At 36.7% G+C, this 21901-nt stretch overlaps 1 protein-coding gene across 1 annotated transcript in view; it reads left to right on the forward strand.

The window, feature by feature from the left end:
• DLG5 (discs large MAGUK scaffold protein 5) overlaps window positions 1-14404 on the forward strand; it is a 97166-nt gene extending 82762 nt beyond the window's left edge. The window contains exons 22-34 of the mRNA XM_058810178.1: window positions 1139-1216; window positions 1875-2037; window positions 2922-3055; window positions 3635-3799; window positions 4175-4358; window positions 5272-5420; window positions 5686-5856; window positions 6180-6376; window positions 7056-7199; window positions 7387-7514; window positions 8294-8403; window positions 10149-10258; window positions 12555-14404. Coding sequence (XP_058666161.1) covers window positions 1139-1216; window positions 1875-2037; window positions 2922-3055; window positions 3635-3799; window positions 4175-4358; window positions 5272-5420; window positions 5686-5856; window positions 6180-6376; window positions 7056-7199; window positions 7387-7514; window positions 8294-8403; window positions 10149-10258; window positions 12555-12658 — 1837 coding nt within the window. The 3' untranslated portion in view covers window positions 12659-14404. The remainder of the gene's footprint in view (window positions 1-1138; window positions 1217-1874; window positions 2038-2921; window positions 3056-3634; window positions 3800-4174; window positions 4359-5271; window positions 5421-5685; window positions 5857-6179; window positions 6377-7055; window positions 7200-7386; window positions 7515-8293; window positions 8404-10148; window positions 10259-12554) is intronic.
• Window positions 14405-21901: the final 7497 nt, after the last annotated feature.

Raw genomic sequence — 21901 nt, forward strand, 5'->3', positions numbered from 1 at the left:
TTTACTTTATTAGTGCTTTGCTGTACAGGCATAATTATCTGTCATTCTGTTCTTACTAGAATTCTCAGATACATTTGTAAAGGTTTGATTCCTTCTTACTCCAATCTGAAACAAATTAATAATGGGTGTGGTGGATGAAAAAACAGAAAGATACAATAAACAAAGCTCCAAAAGATGCAGTTTTAGTTTTTAGTGTAGGAATAGACCTTGGTAAATTTTGTGACAAGAAGAAACTTCATAGAATATTGCTTACATGCTCATAAGTGAGTGAAAAAAAAAATCAGTTTTCTGCAAGTTATCAGAATTTAGTTAATTTAGGTTACATGCAAAAAATGTGAGTATCAGTAATAAGTTCACTACATGGGTAAGCAATTGCTGGGGGAATTACCTCTAATGGTGATGTAGATGGCTGAGTTCCAGACTTGCATTTGTGTCAGCAGCCAACAGTTTTTATCTCATATGCATTAATAAGCTGGCAAACTGTTGTGCCTCTGCTGCAGAAGGCTACCAAAAAGATCCCTTCAAAGACTGGCAATATGCATGGTTATGAAACAATGTCCCCTTCCCTCTGTCCCCAGCCCCAAATCCTACTTTTCCCAAAAATACCCTTCCTCAGCCTCGTGCACTTTGGTAGTCAGTGAAGTCCAGTTAACTCTTCTTGTTTCTGAAAAGCACAATAAAATAGTTTAAGAAGTTAGCACAATAAAATAGTTTAAGCAGTTGGCACAATTTAGCTACCATCTATGTGGCATAATGAAATGCTAGGAAAGAAAGCATTCAAATTAATGCATGCCAAATGCAGTATAGAGTTATTAAAATAAAAAATACACCACTAAGCTATTTCATTTGCACTGAGCTAAACTGTTAATGCCTGGTGGTGCTTCTTGCTGTGTAGACATTTTAAAGTTTATAATAGTGAAAACCAGGACTTTTTAGAAGGCTACTCTTGGTTTATGCACATCATGGATGGACCAGCCTCATTTGTACAGGTGGATATATCCCAAATATGGGGGTAGAAAAGGGGAAGGTATCAGGGTATTTCTTTGTATAAGCCTTTTTCTTGTTATACTTACTAGTGTCTTACTTGTTTGTCTTGTTCTAAGTGTTCTTGTCTTCTCAAATCTTCTGCATCTTTCAGATATCTGTTCCGTAATAGGTCTTTTCTGAGAATCCCTGTGGCTCCTAGGCCTAGGTTCTCATCACTAAGGAGTTTGAGGTTGGCCTGATCTAAGGTTGTCCTTCTCGAGCAGTATTGCGCACTTTGTGCTTTTTTTACGTTTGGATAATTGCCCTAAGGAGAATTTGCATGGTAATTGTAATGCTACCATGCAAACTGCTGTCCCAATGGCTTGAGTTTGTAACTGCTTAATTTTCATTACTAATTTGTGTTTCCCAGCATACAAATATGAAATATTATATTTGTGCTTTGTTGTCCTTTGGTTTACCACCTTATTATTCATTTTGTTTATTTTCACTGGCAATGAAGACCCCCAGCATTTGTATTTGTAACATATCTTTCTGGAATATGGTTTTACAATGACATATTATATACAGTGGTTCAATTACTTTGATATAATATGCATCTGGAAGCTTCTTTCCTATCAACTTCATGACCATTCTGTTTATAATTCATATTTGCCATCATTTTTGGAGCAGTCATGTACCTGGTGTACACTTACTTCTGCCACTGTACATTGCATGGTGATAAAGGAATGCATTTAAGACTGTTGGCAATTAGTGGGGCTTTTTAAGTAACTGTTCAAAGCTGTTTTATTATTACAGTTCAGACAGGCATAAATATTGCATGTAACTTTGGTGTTGTGATGGTTCAAGTGCAATTTTTTCCAACTCAGTTTTAAATTTCTTTTTAAAAGGCCCTACATGGAAGAGCCACGCCATGTTAAAGTGCAGAAGGGTTCTGAGCCACTCGGGATTTCCATTGTGAGCGGAGAAAATGGTGGAATATTTGTTTCTAAAGTAACAGGTGGGAGCATTGCCCATCAAGCTGGCCTTGAATATGGTGATCAGTTACTGGAGGTAATTGTTTGCTTCCTATTGCTAAGGTTTGATAAATCTGCTTGTATGGCTGCAGCCATATCTGCCTTGCCCAAAACAAGTATGTTGTGAAGCCTTGTGCACTGTGAGATGTAGCCAAGGGTAGACTCTATTCTAATAGTCCATAATTGTGATTGTTGTGACATTTTCAGGGTTTATGGTAAAAATCATGTCTTTTGATGGTATATCCTCATCTTGTCTTATACAGATGTAATTAAATTTTAAGCTAGTTAGTTTCCATCCTTAATCTTAAACTTCAGTCCCAATCCCATGCTCTGCCTGGTAAGGGGAGTCCATCTTCAAGCAGCTGGCTTTTACCAAGTTTCATGCTGTTGTTGCTGTGCCATATTCTTAGCTAAGATACCTGGTTAACAATTATTTATGTAGGCTCAATGATGTTTCTGCATACTGTGTTAGATAAACACATGGAGTAGCCTTTTGTAAAGTACAGAACTGCTTTGTAAGTGTAATATCGTGTTAAAGCACCTTCTGTTGCACAGCGTGTTTCTGATACTAAAATAGACCTGAATAGATCTGAATTTATCTTTAAATTCTGAATTTACTCATATTAGTGATCTGAATCAATTTGTATCAAATCATAGCACAGCTCAGAATATGTATGTCTTGTAAGAGTGAAAGTATTGTTAAACTCCTTGTCAAGTTACAAGATATTTGAAATATCTTTTCTTATTACTTCCAAGGAGTAAACCCTAGAACTCACTGTATAGCAACATTTTCATTCTCCTGTTTTCTCCAGTGGGAATAAGTGAGCATTTAGACATTACTCTAGTTAGGACACTGAAAGAATGAGCTTGCTGGTTTCCATTTGCAAACTTGACATTCTGGTTTGTGCAATTTTCCCATAGTTTAATGGAATTAATTTGAGAAATGCTACAGAGCAACAAGCTCGACTAATCATTGGGCAGCAGTGCGACACCATCACTATTCTGGCTCAGTATAACCCACACATGTATCAGCTTGGCAATCACTCACGGTCAAGGTAAGGCTGGCTAGACCTGGAAAAAGACAGCTCTCCTGTCCACACAATTATTTAGCTGATAGCTAACTTCTGTACACTTAATATGTTTGCAAATGCAAGCACGCGTGTGCTGAAAAGTGTGATTGCTTTGAAAAATAATTGGTGAATGCATGTTTGTCAAAAGAAGAATGCTGGATGCATCAAAATATATTTTCTCTTCTATTTGGGCATAATCCCTAAATATACTAACATAAAATCCAAGATGACTTCTTCCTAGGATTATGAAATTTTAATACTTCAAGTATTTTTTACTTTTTTTTTTCCCCCCAAAATCAGAATTTCCAATGTTAATTAGAGAAGGCAAATGACCTGGTGAAATTACCCATCTGATTTTGATGCGTGATCACACTTCAAAACAGAGCTTTGTCTTTCTCATAGACTTATGGTGAACATATGTTTTTTGTCATGCCCATTTGAGTTATAGGGTTTGGGTTTTATCTCTTGTTACTCTAAAATTGACTTACAGCCAAATTAAAAATTTTGAGTGGAAAATATTTAGCATTACCCCCCAGTCTTTTCTTCTGGTTTTTTTCCCCTTAGTTCTCGCTTGGAACCTGTGAGTAATCATTCCACCCCCCAAGGCAGCGGAGCTGCAACGCCTGACAATCATTCCGTGATCGACACTGTGAGTGAGCAGGACGAAGGGACAATGACACCCCCATCCAAACAAACCACTCCAACTACAAGTCCCCGGAATTCCTTAAGGTAGAGAGCGAAACTTATGTCTTAAAGGAAAATAAATGGTCATGATTGGGATATGAAGGGTATTAAATCTGGAAGTGTACTCCTGTGAATGCTGTGTCTGGTTAAAATAAGTCAGCAGAAAAGTTAAGTGGACCCCAGGATAGAAATGTACATGTTTTCAGACTGTTTCTGAAAGATCTGCAAGGAGTGAAGAAAGCTTTCTGCAAGATTGGTTTAGTTGGAAAGGTGCTGTTTGTTTTTGAATACTCTGTCTGTAGGTGACCTATTCTGAGTAATATTTATATAAATATGTATTCTTCAGATGGCAAGTTGATTTTATGCATGGCAAATTTTTCAATTCTAGTACATGTTATTTCTATTTCTTTCTGTCAAAAGGGGCCCTGTGGACACAAACAAAAGGACCCCTGAACCTAGAATTGTTGTTGTTAAAAAATCCCAAGTTGATCTTGGGATCCAGATATGTGGTGGAAACTTGTATGGAATCTTTGTCTCAGATGTAGATGATGACAGCCCAGCAAAAGGACCTGATGGACTGGTCTTGGGTGACATGATACTTGAGGTAAGCAGTGCACTGTCTGCAGTGCACTGACTAATGGCTGGGATGGCATAAAGAGGGAGGTGCCAAGTGCTGTGCGGTCCCACAGTGTGGAATGTTCTGTGAGTGTGGAGTTCCTGCCCCAAAACCTAGGTAAGAATGGTCAGAAAGCAAACTTGAATTTTTGCTTTGCAGAACATGAGGAGCTCAATGATGTGAGCCTGGAGTACTATCACTGTTGATGGCACAGGATGCCTCAAAGTTGAAAGGATTCACATATGTCTGCCTGTAATTACTAACAACAGCTCCCTTCATCTAAATGGGAAGCTTTGAATCCCATGGCTGTATGTAGGAGAGAGGCAAGGATGTAAAAGACACTGTGAAACAGAGAACAATATTGATCTTACCACTATGAAATTCTAAAGAGATTTTAGGGAAAACCATGTAATGTGTCTTTGACTCTGCTGTCTGTATCTGAAATGACAATATTTATCTACTTGTCAAGACTGTTAAATGTTTATGAGCTTTCCAGATACAAGTGAGCACCGAGACTCTCCCTTTGAACTTCTAGTGTCCAGATTTTGCTTTGTAATCATGTTTGACTTCCTTCAGACCACTTGCTACCCCTAAAAATAATAATTTTTTCAGTATGAATTTTATGATTCTCAGCTTACACTTGGAAAACTTTCTCAAGAAATGCTCTCTCACAGTACCTGTCTGCTGTTTGCACTTGAGTTTTTTGTTTTCCACTATAATGTCTCAGTCTCTTGCTAGACATCTGAAGGTGCAAACTGTAGTTGAGTTTTAAGTGACAAGACAAATATAGAAACTGCAAGTGAGAAAAACAAACTAATTGTGCATGTTTTACAAGCTCACCTACTTCTATGGCTTGTTGAATACAATTTCACCTCTAAAGGTTTATTTTTGTGTTTTGCAGTACGGGTCCATTGACATGCGAAATAAAACAGCTGAGGAAGCTTATCTTGAAATGTTGAAGCCTGGAGAAAATATCAAAATAAAGACTCAATATAGGATAGAAGAGTTTAATAAGATAAAAGACCTTCCTGGAGATGGATTCTACATCAGGTATTTGAGCATGACTGGTAATGACAACATAAGGCTGTTAGGAATTACTGCCATGTTTTTTTAAATTTGAAATTTACTGATTTATCCAGCTATTCCCTCACAGCAAGTACACAGTCTAGTATAGCAAGTCTTTCTCTCACTTTTCACTCATGTATTCCTGAGATGTAGAGAATGCCACTAATCTGTTAACTTTTTTCAAAAAAGGGGTGTTCTTCCCTTGATTTGATAGAGACCAGTTGCAGAGCCTGTTTGTCTTCCTTTCCAGAGCACTTTATGACCGTGTGGCAGAGATGGAGCAGGATTTAAGCTTTAAGAAAGATGACATTTTGTATGTGGATGACACTCTACCACAGGGAAATTTTGGTTGTTGGATGGCTTGGCAGCTAGATGAGAATGCTCAGAAGCTGGAAAGAGGACAGATTCCCAGTAAATATATGTAAGTGACCTCAGTTACAGGATTCATCTTTAAAAAGTATTTGTCTTTACAAGTCTGACTAGTGAGATGCATAAAAGACTTGCTTGCTTCTGTTCTTTCTGGAAGATTGTAATACTTAGATATGCCATTTTAAGGATGGCATTCTTTAATATACATTGAATTATATATATTGCTGTATCAAGTTGGTTTTAATGCTGCTAAATAGTAAACTAGAAATGACAATGTCCTGGGGCACATCAGGCACAGCATCACCAGCTGTGATACTGTCAGAAGTATTAAAAATATAACTTTAAATACCAGCCATTTTGTGTGTTTTATTCTAGGATGGATCAGGAATTCTACAGGAGACACAGCATGTCTGAGGCTAAAGATGAAAACAGTTCATCTAAGACATTGTCAGCAGCAGCAAGGAGGTCATTCTTCAGAAGAAGGCATAAACATAAGCGAAGTGGTTCCAAAGATGGAAAAGATTTATTGGCTCTGGATACAATCAGTACAGACTCGATTCCTTTCTTGGATGGCAAGTACCTTTGTTATACTTGGGAGGGTTTTGCCTTTACTTCTTTCATTTTTAAGGTGTAGCACAGCGCAACAAATAATGTTACTTTCTAATTGCTCTGAATACAAATGGTGATCATTATCTCTAATAAGAATTTTTTTTTGTATTAAATTACAGGCCAGTGTGTTTCAAAATATTTTCCTAATTTCTCCCTGAACCTATTAGCATTATTATTTCATTTGGAGAGAGAGATTCTTTTTGATGCATGGTTTTGATCTTCCTTTCAACTATTGAATTTCAGTCCAGGTTGCTTAGTCTAGACAGAAATCCTGTGCACCACTCAAAATCTTCTCTTTTATTTCTTCACTCCTTTAGAAAAATCACATTAGTTATAATGCTTACTGCCTTGTAAGAGCTCAACAAATCAAGCCAGATATATCAAATATTGTGTATTGTTTACACTTTTAGGGATGACTGGGGAAGATGAGGATTTCAGTTTTTTTAATTCAACAACAGGTTCAGTTAGAAAAAATTCTAGTTTCAGCTGTCAAGTGGAAAAACTTCCATAATGACCATATTTTGTATTTTGCCATCCCTTGTGGAGGAGGTCTTCTCATAATTCCTATAATGATGCTTCTGCTTGTTTGAGGAATGCCTGGAAATGTATGCTTTTACAAATAAATATCTTCTGTGTGTGTAGATTCTGCAAGTTTGGCTTATCAGCGTGTCCAGAAAGTGGACTGTACCTCCCCTAGGCCTGTCCTCATTCTAGGACCTTTACTTGATGCTGTGAAAGACATGCTGGTCAAAGAATCCCCTGGAAAATTTTGCAGGTGTCCCCTTGGTAAGTATGCCAATACAGCTATTTTACCCATGCTTAGAATACACAGTAGTAACATCTGTATAAATCAACAAAATGTCAACACAAAGACGGATAACATCCCAAGAATCTGGATTTGCAGACATTGTCGTCTCAGCCTTGTTCTGTGCCTAAGGAACAGTAATGAAAGGGGCTCTCTTCTGTGCAACAGAGGTTATGAAAGCTTCCCAGCAAGCCATAGAGCGGGGTGTGAAGGATTGTCTGTTCATCGATTACAAACGGAGGAGTGGACATTTCGATGTGACAACTGTAGCTTCAATAAAAGAGATAACAGAAAAGGTGAGTCAATTTTAATGCTGTAGTTCTTTGTACAATTTACATACTTATGTTGGGGGGTGGAAATTATGTTAGTGTTATCCTTTAAGATATTCAGGGAACTGTTCTGCAGGTTGCTAAATAAAATAAAACAAAACTTAGCTTACTTTTGCATGTGACTATTTAAAATGAGCTCACCTTTATAGGAACTAGAAGTGTTCTTATTCTTTTACAGTATTACTAAATAAAGTTAGAAATAATGTTCTTAAATTCCATGCTCTATCACCTCCAAAAAAAAGGATTTAATTTTTTAAACTATTGCATTTAATGCAGTCTTATAGATTATAAACATCATCATAATCCTGGAGACAGATGTTTACCTGAAGTCTGTTCACTGCTTACAGTTTTCAATCAAACCACATGAAAGTCCTATTAACACTTGTGTTTGCATGAAAACACTTGTGTTTTCATGATTTCTGAAAGAGAAAATTAATAGGAATATTTAAACTTTGAAAAAGTGTAATGCATATATTTCAATCTAAGTTTTCATGCTATAAGTTCTTCAAGTATGTTTTTTTCCATCAGTGCATGCTTTTGGTACTATGAATGCTATTTCTTGCATTTTTTCATCTATTATCTTTTGTTATAAATCCTTCGGGTACAATTTGCTCAGTAGTCCCAAAATGCTATATGTCTGGCAAAATTGTTGGGTTATGATTTAAGTGGGGGAAGAAATGGGGGATTGGCATGTGTGCTTGTGCTTTTTAACTGAATGAGTGTTTTGCATTTACATTTGATCTTAGGATTGTCATTGTCTGCTTGACATCGCTCCTCATGCCATCGAACGGCTCCACAGTGTTCATATCTACCCTATTGTAATTTTTATTCGCTACAAAAATGCTAAACAAATCAAGTAAGTCTGTGAGGGGTATAGTTCAGGGATGTTTATTCTACCTTTAAATAAGTCTAAGTTTACCTTTATTGTTTATTTCATCCTAGCCATTTTAAATCTCTTAGGACATCCAGGGAGATTGGCTCACTTGGTCAGAGCCTGGTGCTAATAACACCAAGGATGTGGGTTCTATCCCTGTATGGGCCACTCACTGAAGAGCTGGGCTCAGTGATCCTTCTGGGTCCCTCCCAACTCAGAACATTCTGAGATTCTGTAAAATGGGGAAAATAGTCCTTATAAAACCCACTATGAGGTATAGGGTCTTAACTTCATTTGGGTTGCATGACAATTAAGTGAATCTATCAAAGAAATCCATGGAGACCAAACTGAATTTCCTCTAGGAGGATCTTTCCTGCTAACCTTTGTGGTACATTGCAAGACTGATGTGAGTGAGGTCCATTGACATGTTGACCATGAGAAAGAGCTTTTCTTCATCTTCTTAGAAGGGCCAAGAGTATGGGTGCAGTGCCAATTGATTCATAGCCTCAGCTTTCCCACCTTCATTCTCCAGTAAACAAAGCAAGGGAAGTCCCCTTTTGCCACATAGTGCAAATACTGTGGTCTTCTCAGGCTGTGTTCTTTCAGTAATTGTGAAATTCCTGTTTGAATATAGCCAGGAATAAAGCACAGGACGTGCAAATGCCAGTCTCTCCCCTGATGCTTGAAAAAGCCTTCACATATTTTGATAGATTGATTTGGCAAGAAGGGAAATCATCTCCCAACATGAATATTGAGGAACATTTTGCTAAAAAAATCTTATACTTGTGCTGTCTTTGTATCTAAAGTTGAAGACTCCTTATATTCTTAATCTGTAGGTAAATTTGACTACTATCTATTTGATAAAGAAGATAAGTATCACTACTTTAATGTAGAAACAGGACATAGAGCAATGAGGTGTATTTCATTACCACTATAGGATTGTGATAAATGGAACTGTCATGGCTTGACCACCTTTGGAAGTGAAATTGTGACCATTACAGCTGTTTCCTTTTTTTGCAAAGGGATAATGGTCAAACTAGTCAAGCAAGGATTTCTGGCAGTCATCGGTATAAGTCGCACATTCTGTCTGCCTGTTGTGTGCACCAAAAGTTTGTCCAAACACCCTTTTTGATATAGCATAAGTTGGCATTCTCTGAAATGCACCACAGCAATGATAGGTTAGTTTAGTAATTATGTTTTTAAATAATTATTTTGGCATTTGTATTTCTCTGTTTTTTCATCTTTTATTTTCAAGAGCTTGTATAATAGAAAAGAGGCATCTCAAAAATGTGTCAATAGATATGATAACGTGAGAATACTAAGTTTACTTGGTGCTTGATACTTCACAAGCCCTTAGAAGAGTGATGCTTGTGCCCAGCTTTGTGTAAGGAGTACTGGCATGTGTATAAGATGATGATCCAATTCATATGAAATGGGAAAACTTATATTCTTTCTTCATCCACTGCCTCCCAGTCTCTGAAACTTTAAAGAAATACCATCTTGGTCTGAGAGCAAATAAATTTGTTAGCACTGAAATGATCCTGATGACTGTTGATGCTGCTGAGACACAGTAGATGGCACTCTGGGCCTAGGAGTCTGCTTGCATGTGAATTAGCCTTTCCTGTTTGCCCAACTAGAGGCACTCTTTTCAAGTCTATAAAAAAACATTACTCTCATACAAGGTGTTTCTTTTTATTTTTTTCTCTTTTGTTTGTTTATTTTTTCAGAGAGCAAAAAGACCCAATCTTCCTGAGGGACAAAGTTACACAAAAGCATTCCAAAGAACAATTTGAGACAGCTCAAAAAATAGAACAGGAGTATAGCAAGTACTTTACAGGTTAGTATTTAATAAAACTTTCAGTAGGAACACAGTGGTAATTTAATCCATTTGCATTTGAATTCAAGAGATCAATGTCCTTTCAATGAGCAGCTTGGTTTTTTCATTCTGCCTTCCCTTTTGACTAACTCTTGTTCTCTTATTTTATTTTACCGGAAGAGGAAATGTCAAGATAGAAATCTCCTTTGTTCTGAATATTAGAATCTTATGATCTAAAGAGATTCTGAAAAGGTTTCATTACTAGCCAGTAGTATAGAAAGTGTGGTCAGGATTTGATGATTTCACATAGTGTGGTCAGTGTTATACCATGTAAGGAGTAGAAGAGTTTTCTAAATTGTAAAAATCAATCAAAACAGCAGAAACTCCTGGTAGTTTAAACTAACAAATTATGATTTCTAAAGGTCCTTTCCAAACTCAACCTCCCTTCTGTAATTGTGTGATTTTGATTTGTGAGACATACTTTAAATGTTTCAACAATGGAAAAAAAATTGTCCAAGGCTTCTTGAGCATGCATTGGAATTTGAAATAATTAAATTCAACTTTAGAAGCCTTTTTAACTTCATAAAATTATGAAATCAGTCTTGGATTGTAGTATTTTTACTGGAGAAAAAAAAAACAACAGTGTTTGGAGATTCTCTGTTCATTTCAGAGTATATTTCCCTGTGGTTCCACATACCTAGAATTTTATCCCCACTCTTTTGAATGTATCTTGATGTTCGTGGCAACAAAATTTAAAAAGAAGAACAAACACCCTATTAGCCAAAACCTAACTTTTCATCTCCTGAACAATGGAATTCTTACAAAAATATTTTGAGGCATAACTGCCAATGCGGAGAGACAAAAGGGTGTCTTTAGTTTAGAGCTCTCTCAGTGGATCCTGAGAGAAGCCATGTTCTCAACAAATGTTATATACTAGCCATACAAATGTTTCTTACATGGTGCATACTAAACCTACAGAGAACTTGACATGAACATGGCCAAATTACATCACCACATGTTATCTTCTGCTTCTTGTTTAGGCATTTGTGGCATTTTAGTCTGAGAGAGTCTTATGTGTGTCTTCTGTTGGTGCCTCTGTGCTGTGGGCTCCAGCTGTCATCAACACTTCCAGATGCTGGTAGTCAGAGAGAGTTGGTGTTCAAATTGCACTGACATTGAAGTTATAATACTGTACATGAAGTAAGCCTGTAGATAGTATCTAGATAGATATAGGCGTGGTTTATCTATTAGTCATGGGGCTATAGGTCATACTCTTTAACTGCTTCATGGAGTTCAGTTTTTGACTAATGACTTTCAACTTGGCTTTGTTTCCTCTACCAAGTTGTGAATACAGTGTGTAATCTGAATCACTTCTTTTGCCATTTGTCATTTTTCATAGACCTTCTCAGTTACTGTGTTCTGTATCCGAAGTCACCTGACATGATTAACTGTAGTATATATTGCAGAGCCAGACATTATATATTTGTGTGACATCCTATTTTCTCTTCTCAAAAAGAAAAATTATGCCTTAAGCTGTGTAAGACTTTCCATAATTTTTCAGCATTAGTGTTAGCTGTAGCTAGAGGCTTTGCTGGCTGACATATTTCTTAAGTCAAAAAGTTCCTCTGTTTTTAAGTATTGAGGACAGTATGTTGTCCTCTCATATGTCAGTGGTGGCATTTTACTTTTTGTTTAGCAAGGATAGAATAAAAGGTTTTCATTTATCTTGTGAATTGATTTTCAGGGAGTTGCTTGCTGTTGGCGTTTTGTTCCTTGAATCTGGTTGACGATAAGAATTGGAGTAGCAACCACTGCTGTTTTATTTAGCTCAACGATCTGTGAGCTGCTCATAATTTACTTCTAATATTTGTAAATAGTGTCTAGTTGCTACAGCTATAGTCTCTATGTATATTACCCCGTAAATATAAAACTCTTAGCACCACATGTTGAACAGAGGTTTATTATAGCAGGTTCTGACCATCTTTAGACTTAAACTTTGCCACCTGATGCCTCTGAAAATAGTACATGGAGGGTACTTACAAAACAGTTGTCTTAGCTGATTATAGCCATCAGTTCCTTGACTTCCCTGGATTGTTTTAGGAGCTAGCAGAAGAAACTGTGCCTTGAATGCTTGACCTCTTTGCTCTGTTTATTTTTTTTTTAAATAGAGACATGCATCTGTCAGATAGTGAGCTGACTTACTTAATTCTGATCTGTTGATAAACACTTCGGATATAAATGCAGAAGACTGTTCTTGGTAATTACTCATAACTGTTTGCTCTCATCTCATTTGTATGTGGGGTTTCCTTTTCTGCAGGCATTGTCCAGGGAGGAGCCCTTTCAAGCATTTGCACTCAGATTATGACAACTGTCGACCAAGAACAAAACAAGGTCCTGTGGATCCCAGCTGGCCCACTGTAGATTTATTTTGCTGTGAAACTACTTTCCAGATGTAAATAACCAACTAACTTTCTACCCAACGGACTCAGTTCATTTCTGTCTTTATAAAGATATCCATAAGTGATTTCTGTTTTGTGAAGGGGAATGATAACACTGAACACACGAGGACCTGACGAGGCATGTGGGAAGGGTAGATGATCACTTCACCGAGCTTGTCTCTCACATCGTATGTGTACACTTGACAGGTCGTCACGAGGGCGGTGACCTGTGTGTACTTGTCCATGAGTAATGAATTTAACAATGCTGCAAAACCCTGTAGAATGACACGTTTACAAAAACCTTTTCAAAGTATTTGGTTCTTGCTGTTTACTTGAATGTCTTTTTGTTTTGTTCTTTTTTTAACTCTGTGTCCTTTCACTTAATGAGGTAACTCTCCAAAATGGAGTGAAATTTCTTAGAATGAGTGGATGGTTTATGCGCAATGTGACTCTTAGTTACAATTTTGACCATTTCTAAGCACATTGTTGACTTGACAACCAGGTAATAATGTGGGATTCAATCGGTACGTCTTGGGAGTAAGCTCAAAAGGAAGTAGACCCCTGCACAGGGCAGACCACTGTTTGTATCCTGTCAATGCTTGTCTGTCAAAGATATCGTTTCTTGTTTTATGCATGAAGCTAGTATTTAAACATCATAATGTATCTAAACGATCCAAGTTTAACATGTGTTGACAAGTAATAATTTTTGGTTGTTGGGCCTGGATTAAGTACAGGTGGGGTAGAGTTATAAACTAGGCCTAGCATGCTGTGTTCTGTCACTTTTAGATACTGTAAATATGGAAAGCTTATGTTGGTGCAATTTTGCAGGGTAATTCTTAAGCTTTGTACTTCAGTGTGTAGCATTCACATAGACTGTTTTTATTTAAGAGCAGACCCAGTTTTAGGGCTTTGGTTAAAAGCCTTTAGAAAGGTACTAAATTGTTAGTGTTTTCACTGTCAAAAAATAAGTGATGGTTTAGTTTTGGTTGCAATACTTATTTACCTGTTGTACCAAACTCTATTATATCGGTTCCCTTTTTGGTTTTTTGCACTTCTGACTCTGTGTTCCTAACACAGGTTTTGTACCTGTTTCTTCTGTCTCTTGTGCCATGTTTCCTGGGTACTGTATTTTAATTGTTTTTAAAATATTATTTGAGTAGACTCACTTCTCAGTCACTGTTTCTAACATTTCATTATGTAGGGTTTCTAATTTTACACTACGGGCTGTAATTTTGCTTCTGTTTGCAGCTTTTATAATTAAAAAAGGGATTCTTCTTGCACAGTTCTTCAAGAAAGATCTGGTCCTAAATTTAAATTCTGTTTTACAGTTGGTATTTTATAGTTCAAAGTACTTTTTATAGTATTTATGTAGTTATACACTATATACAGTATTCTGAACTATAAAAACATCTAAAATATATATAGTATTATACCATACTATTATAATACTGTATATATAAATTAAAAAATATTAAATTGAATGGGGTAATTAGTAGTTGAAGTACTTCTCATGGTGAGGGACAGAAGTTGTTTTTTGTTTATCTCAATTTTTTGTTTGTTTTGTTTGTTTTTTAAAGTTCGAGATCATAGTAGACTCCAGTGGTACAACTGAAACAGACAGGTACTGTTCTGACATGGATTTTTCTGTACTAAATGAAAATGTCACTTTGTATCAAAAAAAAAGTTAAAGAAACTGATTGCTAAATAAAGGTCAATTTCTGTAACTTCACTTGTGTATAACGGGTGCATAGAGCTCATGCTCTTCTTAACTCTGTTTAGTTGAGTCCTCATATGAGGTTTGAATTTCTGACTAAAATTGGTATACCCACCTGATAGTTTCGAATACCCACCTTGAGAAGAACAAGTTTGTTTTCTGCTGTTGCCTATCCTGGGATGTATAAATACCAGAGATGTTCACAGACTGTAGGACACGAGAAGTTAAAAAATGTTAACACAAACCAACATTTATGTTCTGGCTCATTGGTGTTAAGGATTTCAAATGGAAATGCAGCTGATTTGGATGGAGGCTTTAACTGAAGAATGAGTCTATCACTGATATTTTCAGGGGAGTGTCACTGGGGAAAAGTGAGGATATTTGCTCAAAGGCACATCGTAGAATGCTCTCAGTTTTTACACTTGTGACAGTCCAGTCTCTTTTGTTCACTGAGTTATCCAAAAGCCTAGGGAAGATAATTATGTACTAACTTTTCTGCTTTATCAGTTTCTTTATTCTCAGATGCCAGATAGTCAGCTTCAGCATGAACCCAGTTTGTGGATGGACAAGTCTTGTAATCTGCATAACTAGTAATAGCCTTTAGTCATAAGGACTTGCACCTTACCTGCTCCTGAAAAAGCCACACCACAGTAACAGCATCTAATAGGGGATGAAGAAAATGAGAACAGGCAGGTTCTGGCAGGTAGGTGACAGCCATACATTGCATATCTTCTGATCACAACCAAGTAGAAGTGAAGTCATGAGTGAACACTAGGAGGAGATGCCTTTAGCTCAGATCAGGAGTTTCCTGATATACTGTTTTCTTTTATAATAACATGCCAGACATAGATTTAGCCCTTGTTCTGGAAAGAGTGTTTAAATAAAGAATGTAGTTATGTGGATATTTTTAAAGGAGTTGCAAAATAGTAACATTAGAAACAAAAAGTCTGAAAATTTCACCCTTATTCTTACAAGCCACAGTTGGGCATTTGTGGCTGCAGGTAGAATTAACTAGAAATAAAAATCTTTGAACTTTATTTTTCCACAGCTAAACTGACATAAAATGGCTGAAGATACTGCAGCCCATATATATGATTTGTTGTTGACAAACATCTACTTCCTTTCAAATCTCTACATTCTGTTCACATTGACCTGAATTGCAGGGCAAGTGTTTGCCTGATCCAAAATTACCCTGTGACAGCTGCCAACCTCTCTGCCTCAGACAAGGGTTCTTTTTCAGTGCCTGATGAAGCTGGAGGCCATATCCTAATCCTTTGTTGTGAATGCAAACATTGCCTTAAGCAGTCTTGAACGGCTCTCCTAGGTCTGTCTCTGGTGGATGTATTCGTGGTTAAAATACCATCTTGTAATCTTTTCTAGACTTAGGTTCAAGGCTTCATGTAATTTCTACAATTCTGTGCCTGCACTTCACATGGACAGCTTCTGTTAAAGTAGACTGACACTAGAGAAATATGCACTGGCTTGGAAACTAAAGAGAATGCTATGAGAAGTACAGATACCCAATAGAGCAGACTTTGGTCTTGTGCAACAGCTAGTGAAGGCTCCAGAACTGCAGCAGAAGCTGAACAGCAGAAAAAGGGTGCTTGGCCTCTTGTAAGTTTTCTTAGGCTGCTCTGCCCGTGAGTGTGAGAGTTTCTTACTCATTCGATTGGGTTTTTTTCCAATGTAAACTTGTGTGTCGTTTTGCTTAGAAAATGGCTGAAAAAGTACATTTTTAAGTACATTTTTGATAACATCTGGTAGTAAACTTTTTAGCTGTTCAGTTTATCATTTCTCTTTGAATACAAAGATACGCTTTTGCTAACACAACACTGATGATGTGAGCATGAATCCAAAAACCAGGTGAACAGGGGATCCTATTACTTAAGTGTGAAAGTACCAGCTTAATCTGGGATTGGTCAGCTCTGTTTTCACAAACAATTCATTACAAGTTTTTGTAAGAGTAGTTGTTTTTTACAGTGTCTATAATTTTAGGTGAGGACTGGAACTTTATATTTAGACAACTTCATCAGTTGTCTGTCTACATGGATCCTTTTCTTGAGCAAACTGTGGGGATCAACTGTGGTTAACTGTGGAAGCAGACTGTGACTAAAGAAATTGAAAACATTTTCAGTTCTGCCGTTATCTTGTAGACTTCCAGTGTGGAAGATGTTTTGGATGATTTAATTTTTTTTAAATATTTGTTTAATCTTATTATTTAACTCACTTGAAAAACAGTGAGAAGAGGTATATTAAAGTTTTTTCAGATTTCCTTAGATCTCATTTAATTAAGCAATTTTAATTAATTTTCCTCTACAAAATGCACCTGTTAAAGATGAAGAGGTTTTATCCTCCTGTGTGAAGTGTGAATTTCTAGGTGATTTTTTTAACACAGATGTACACACAGGTTTTTAAAATATGAGTCTTCTAAAAATGTAGGAGGGAAAGTGGAAGAGATATAATAACTGTTTCAAGAATCAAATAATAAAATCTTAGTACTATATAGCCTAGTTACTTCATATTATGGTGAATTATCTGTCATTGATATGTTTTATTAACAGTACATCATATACTGAATGTGTGTGTTCACTGACGTATTTTCTGTGTCTATCATATTGAAGAAAATAGCACCTAGGGCTGAGGAAGCTTTCAAAGATGCAGTATCTTCATTTATGACCCTTTTCCTTCACTGGCTCACACTTTAAAGTGTCCAACAGCGCTGCTGCTGTTAGTTAAGAAAAAGAAACTACCCGAGCCTGAAACAACAATGCCCTCCCAGCCCGGCCAAACCCAATGTACAAAACAAAACAACTTCTTTCCCACCAAACCCCATGTCCAAAGTGTCCAATTTGGCTTTTTTATGACTTCATGTCCTTCCTGCCTTCCTGAAGACCTGTGAAAATTTAATATAAAATGAAAGACAGCAGTTTACTCTTAATTCACAAACATACTTCATATTTCTCCAGAATTAGAAACAGGTCCGTAAAAATGTTAAATTCTTTCAACAGCTTGAAAAAAAATCTATTTCTTGATAAAATGACACTTATATTTGCAATAGCTTTTTTAATTTATAGTTTTTTTTGGTGCAAATGTTCATGACATTCCTTATGTTATATTCCCTATGCCCTTCCTCTGAAGGCAGGGAATGATCAGCTTTCTGAAGATGATGACTTTGATCTTCAGAGTAAGTGACCCTTTTTTTTTTTTTCAACTTCTGTACCTCATTTTGCTGCATATTAATCTTATCTTGTTAGCAATAACAGCAATCAATTAAAATTATCTTTATTCCTTCATTTGACAAATCTGTTTGGTCCACAAATGCTTACATTTGAGTTCAGTAGTTAGCTCAATCATCAGATTTTTTTAACCAGGTTGAGATGATATTTGTAGCCCACTGGGATAAACTTAAGGTATTAGGTTTCAAGCTTGTCTTTTTGGCTGGTATAAGAAATAAAAGGCTGAAAATGCTGCTTTGGTTTTTTTATCTAAATACGTGCAAAGAGTTTAAATGTGATTGTAAGTTTCATAGTTTTGTGATGAAAATAACTGTTAGTTATAACATTTTGAGAGGATAATTCCAGCAAAGTCAGCCAAAAGAACCTAAGGTAAGAGAGAGAAAATTGTCCTCTGCTGTGAAAATATGATTTCAGAGTGCCAGCAATTGCTCGTATCATTATAGTAACAAGTAGGTTTGTGATGCAAAGATGAGTAAGTGCAACTGCTGAAGAAACCAAACACATGGAGCTGAATTCTAGAAAGGTGATGAAAACTGCATGTCCTCAGCAACTGCCAGGGTTGGTCCCGTGGTGGTAAATGTGTATCACTTTTATCTGGGGTTGGCTGAACTGTATGGCCTTGGAAGAGCTTCTGGCTGAGAATATATTTCTAGCATTCAGATGAATTCTCATACTTATACCCTAACTTGTGCTATATTAAAAAATGTGTTGTTAATAGCTGCAATTATAATGTGATCTGTTGAAACCTGCTCTGACTGATTTTCAGTTCAATTATTTAGAACTCATTTGTCAGGGTGGCACCACATATTTCTTGCTAGAGTGACTGTTTTACAGCTGCAAAATAATTCAAGTGAAGTTGTAAAAATCAATTGGACATCCTCCCCTCCTCCTGGTCTTTCCATGGCAATTTCCTTCAGAGCTGCAAGTCTTGAACTGCCATGAGTTCACTTGAGTTCATCTGATGTTGACACTACTCTACTGTCCTGCACAGTGATCAGAGCTGTTCCCTGACAGTGTGGGATGAGGAAGCATTGAGTCTTTGCCGGGGTTAAATCTAGCAAAATGTTTCCAGTTCTGGCTCCATAGGGCAGTTCTGTGCCTTCCAGAGCCAAAATGGGATTTCTGATGGGCAATTGCTGTGTTTTCCTTTCAGCAGTCCCTTTTCTGCTATGTAACCATACACAGACATTGAGTTTTATCAAGTGTTCCATGAAATTGTTCTCAGATTAGGAGTGAGGTTGTAGTAGTTTGTGAGAGCTGTGTTACGGATACATCACAAACTTTCCCCTTCTTTTACTGTTACACGTGGCTTTAGTTTCCCTTTGCTTTCTAGTCTTTCTATCTCTAGTAGATAAATCTTCTTTCAAGGTGTGTCTCTTACCCAGTGCAGCTTTTTCTGTTTGCCCCATTCCTTGCTTTATGCTTCACTTACACATCTAAACTCTCAAAGATTTTTTCCATTGCTGATGCAACCTAATCCCTCCCTTCCTCGCCCTGTTATCTAATGCTGAAGTATTTTGGGACATTATGTAAAGTCACAAAGCATACTATGTGGTTGTGTATTAATCACTGGTTTGATTTTAAACACTTCTTGTCCTCGCTGTTGATGATCTCGTGAGCAGCAGTGGCTGATCCACTCCAGCATTCAGCAGGCAGCAGTTTCAGGTAATGTTTTAGCAAGGTCTGCATGTCTGCACTTTCTGAAAGCGATGCCTTGCTATGTTTCCAGCAGTGTCAGCAGTACATTTGTAGCAGGACATACTTGGTAAGCCACAGAAGACAGCTTGAGAAAGTCCACAAACCTGCCTTAAGATTGTGTCACCTCTGCTGGCTTACAGAGGCTTCAGTGTTTGGATTGATTTGGATTTCTCCATTCACTATTCAGATTCTGTGATTAGCCAGCACTGACTGTTAAGGCATGCGGAGATACAGCTGAATTGATTTGCTGCAAATTACTGAGATCCACAAATGGTGCCTGACCTTCACTAGAAATGAACTAATATTAGTCTAATTCTAACCTGCTTTGCTATCACATAGAATATTACGGGAGTTAAAAGAGGACAGTTTATAAAAGAGTTCTGAAACACTGAAATTTGCCAGAAGTAGCCATTTTTGTCTTGTTTCTTTTCCACCCTACTCTTGCCCTAAAGCCCAGCTTTTAGTTTACACCCTCTGTAATGTCAGCCATTTCTAAGATGCGGGTAGTCTGTAATACACAATCTAGTGGAAAGAACAAGAGCTGCAACAAACCACTATTTAATGTTTCAAGTCATGGGCCCTTAAAATCGTTTTTCAGTTCTCTTAGTTGTAAAAGGAGCCACTCAGAAAGATAAATCCTTGCTTGAAACAATTAAGACAGAGTTTTCAAAGTTATTTTCTTTCTTGTTCTCAGTGCTCTTATAATGAGACTTTGAATATCTGTCTCCCTTATTTTTAAAAATCTGATGTCCAAACCAAAAGCATCTGTGGCTCCTTAATACTTGTTCCTGTGAAAATACTATTTTAGCTTCTCTGCCTCAGGGTATGTACTTCATTATGTAGACTTCTTTCAACTTCTGTTTTATCAGATGTAAGCCTCATCTATTTCAATGATTTTGGATTTATGACTTTTTGTTACCCCCTGCTATTTATGGGATGTGGTTTTTTGTTTAAATAAAGGGTTTTTTCCATCATAACCCATCATCCAGATTGATGGTGTGAATCCATGGTTGTACAGTCACTCTAAGCTGAAGCATCTTAGTGGGGAAAAAAGTTAGGCCAGCTAAGCCAGCCAATGTGGGACTGCCCATATAATGTATTTATGTCCCTGTGTTTTGTGAGTGGAGCGTTTGTTTTTCTCTCTTTTTTTTTTTTTTTTTTTTTTTGGGGTAAGTTTTAAAAATCTAATTCTGCAGATACCACACGCCTCAAGAATGTGTCTTGAGAATCAGCGGCGCTGTGGATAGGTAATTAACCAATATATGGATTTTTAATCATTGTGAAAGGAAACATGGCAAAATAGTTTAGAGTGAAGCTGATGAGTCACATGAAATCCACAAATCCCTGATGCTCTGTTTTCTAATATTTAGCCATGTGTTTAATTGTAATATACCTGCCTTAAAAGGGTGTTATTAGCCTGGAAGTTACATTTGGAAAATGAAAGCTTTGGAATGGGATACTTCATTTAATAAGCATTGAAACGAGACATTCCTGAAAAGGAAAGCCGTTCTGTTCCATCTTGGTATTTACTATTTTCCTGAGAAAAGATCAGTAATTTCTGAAAAAGAAAGTACCCTTTAGAAGATGCCTCAAGCAGGCTAATGAAAACAGGAGTTATACTACATAATTACTCATTGTTCAAAGTTGCGCTGGTGGATTTTTTCTTTGTGTAGTACAGAAAGTAAAGTGATTAGAGAAAAAAATTATTTCTGGTATGTGAGAGGGAATAAATGTTTATTTTCACAGTGTGCTAATACAGCAGTGCAGAAACTACAACAGAAGAAAAAGCACTAAAAACTATTTCTTCAGCAACACGTGGAGTATGACTTGCATTTATCAAATTATTCTTTTAAAATCTGAGAAGCTGTCCCTTGATGCAAACTTACACATCAAACACCTCTGACACACTATTCGTTTTTAGAGTTACAACATCTCATTTATAGTCAATTCATGCTGGATATAGCACTGATTGTTTTTCTTGCAAGATTAAGAGCAGAGTTTTCAACCTGTCTTCCTCAAGGTCACAAGCCTGGCAGTAAATTCTTCTCTGTTTTTTTTTTTTTTTTTTTTTTTTTTTTTTTTTTTTTTTTGTAAATCATGAAGTACTTCAATAACAAACAAAAAACCTTCAAACAAAAAAAAAGTAGCACACAAACATGCTTAGGTTTATGAAAATCAAATTGTATGTATTCTAAGACAATTTCTTCCATAAGATAGAAAGTATCAGCAAAATCGATGATGAGAACTTGCAGCCCTAGTGAAGACTCTAAATCAGCAGCTGCCAGACAAGGCACGGAAAAACAAAGTAACTGAATCTTAAAATAATGTATGTGGCAGTCTATAATGCAAAATCAGTGGGATTTCAAATATTGGTGGTTCTGAGGGGATTGAGAAGTATTGCATATTGCTTATCTGTAGATCCAAGATTTCTAGTGTGTTAAATTCAGACACCTATTATGGGCTATTTTACAACAATCACTCTAAATTGATGAAGGCATACTAAGCCTTGTATGGCCACGGACCTTTAGTTGAGACCAGACAATAATAATCTAGTCTCTCAAGTATGCAAAAAGCATGA

This window comes from Ammospiza caudacuta, chromosome 9 (assembly GCF_027887145.1).
Source record: "Ammospiza caudacuta isolate bAmmCau1 chromosome 9, bAmmCau1.pri, whole genome shotgun sequence".
NCBI lineage: Eukaryota > Metazoa > Chordata > Aves > Passeriformes > Passerellidae > Ammospiza > Ammospiza caudacuta.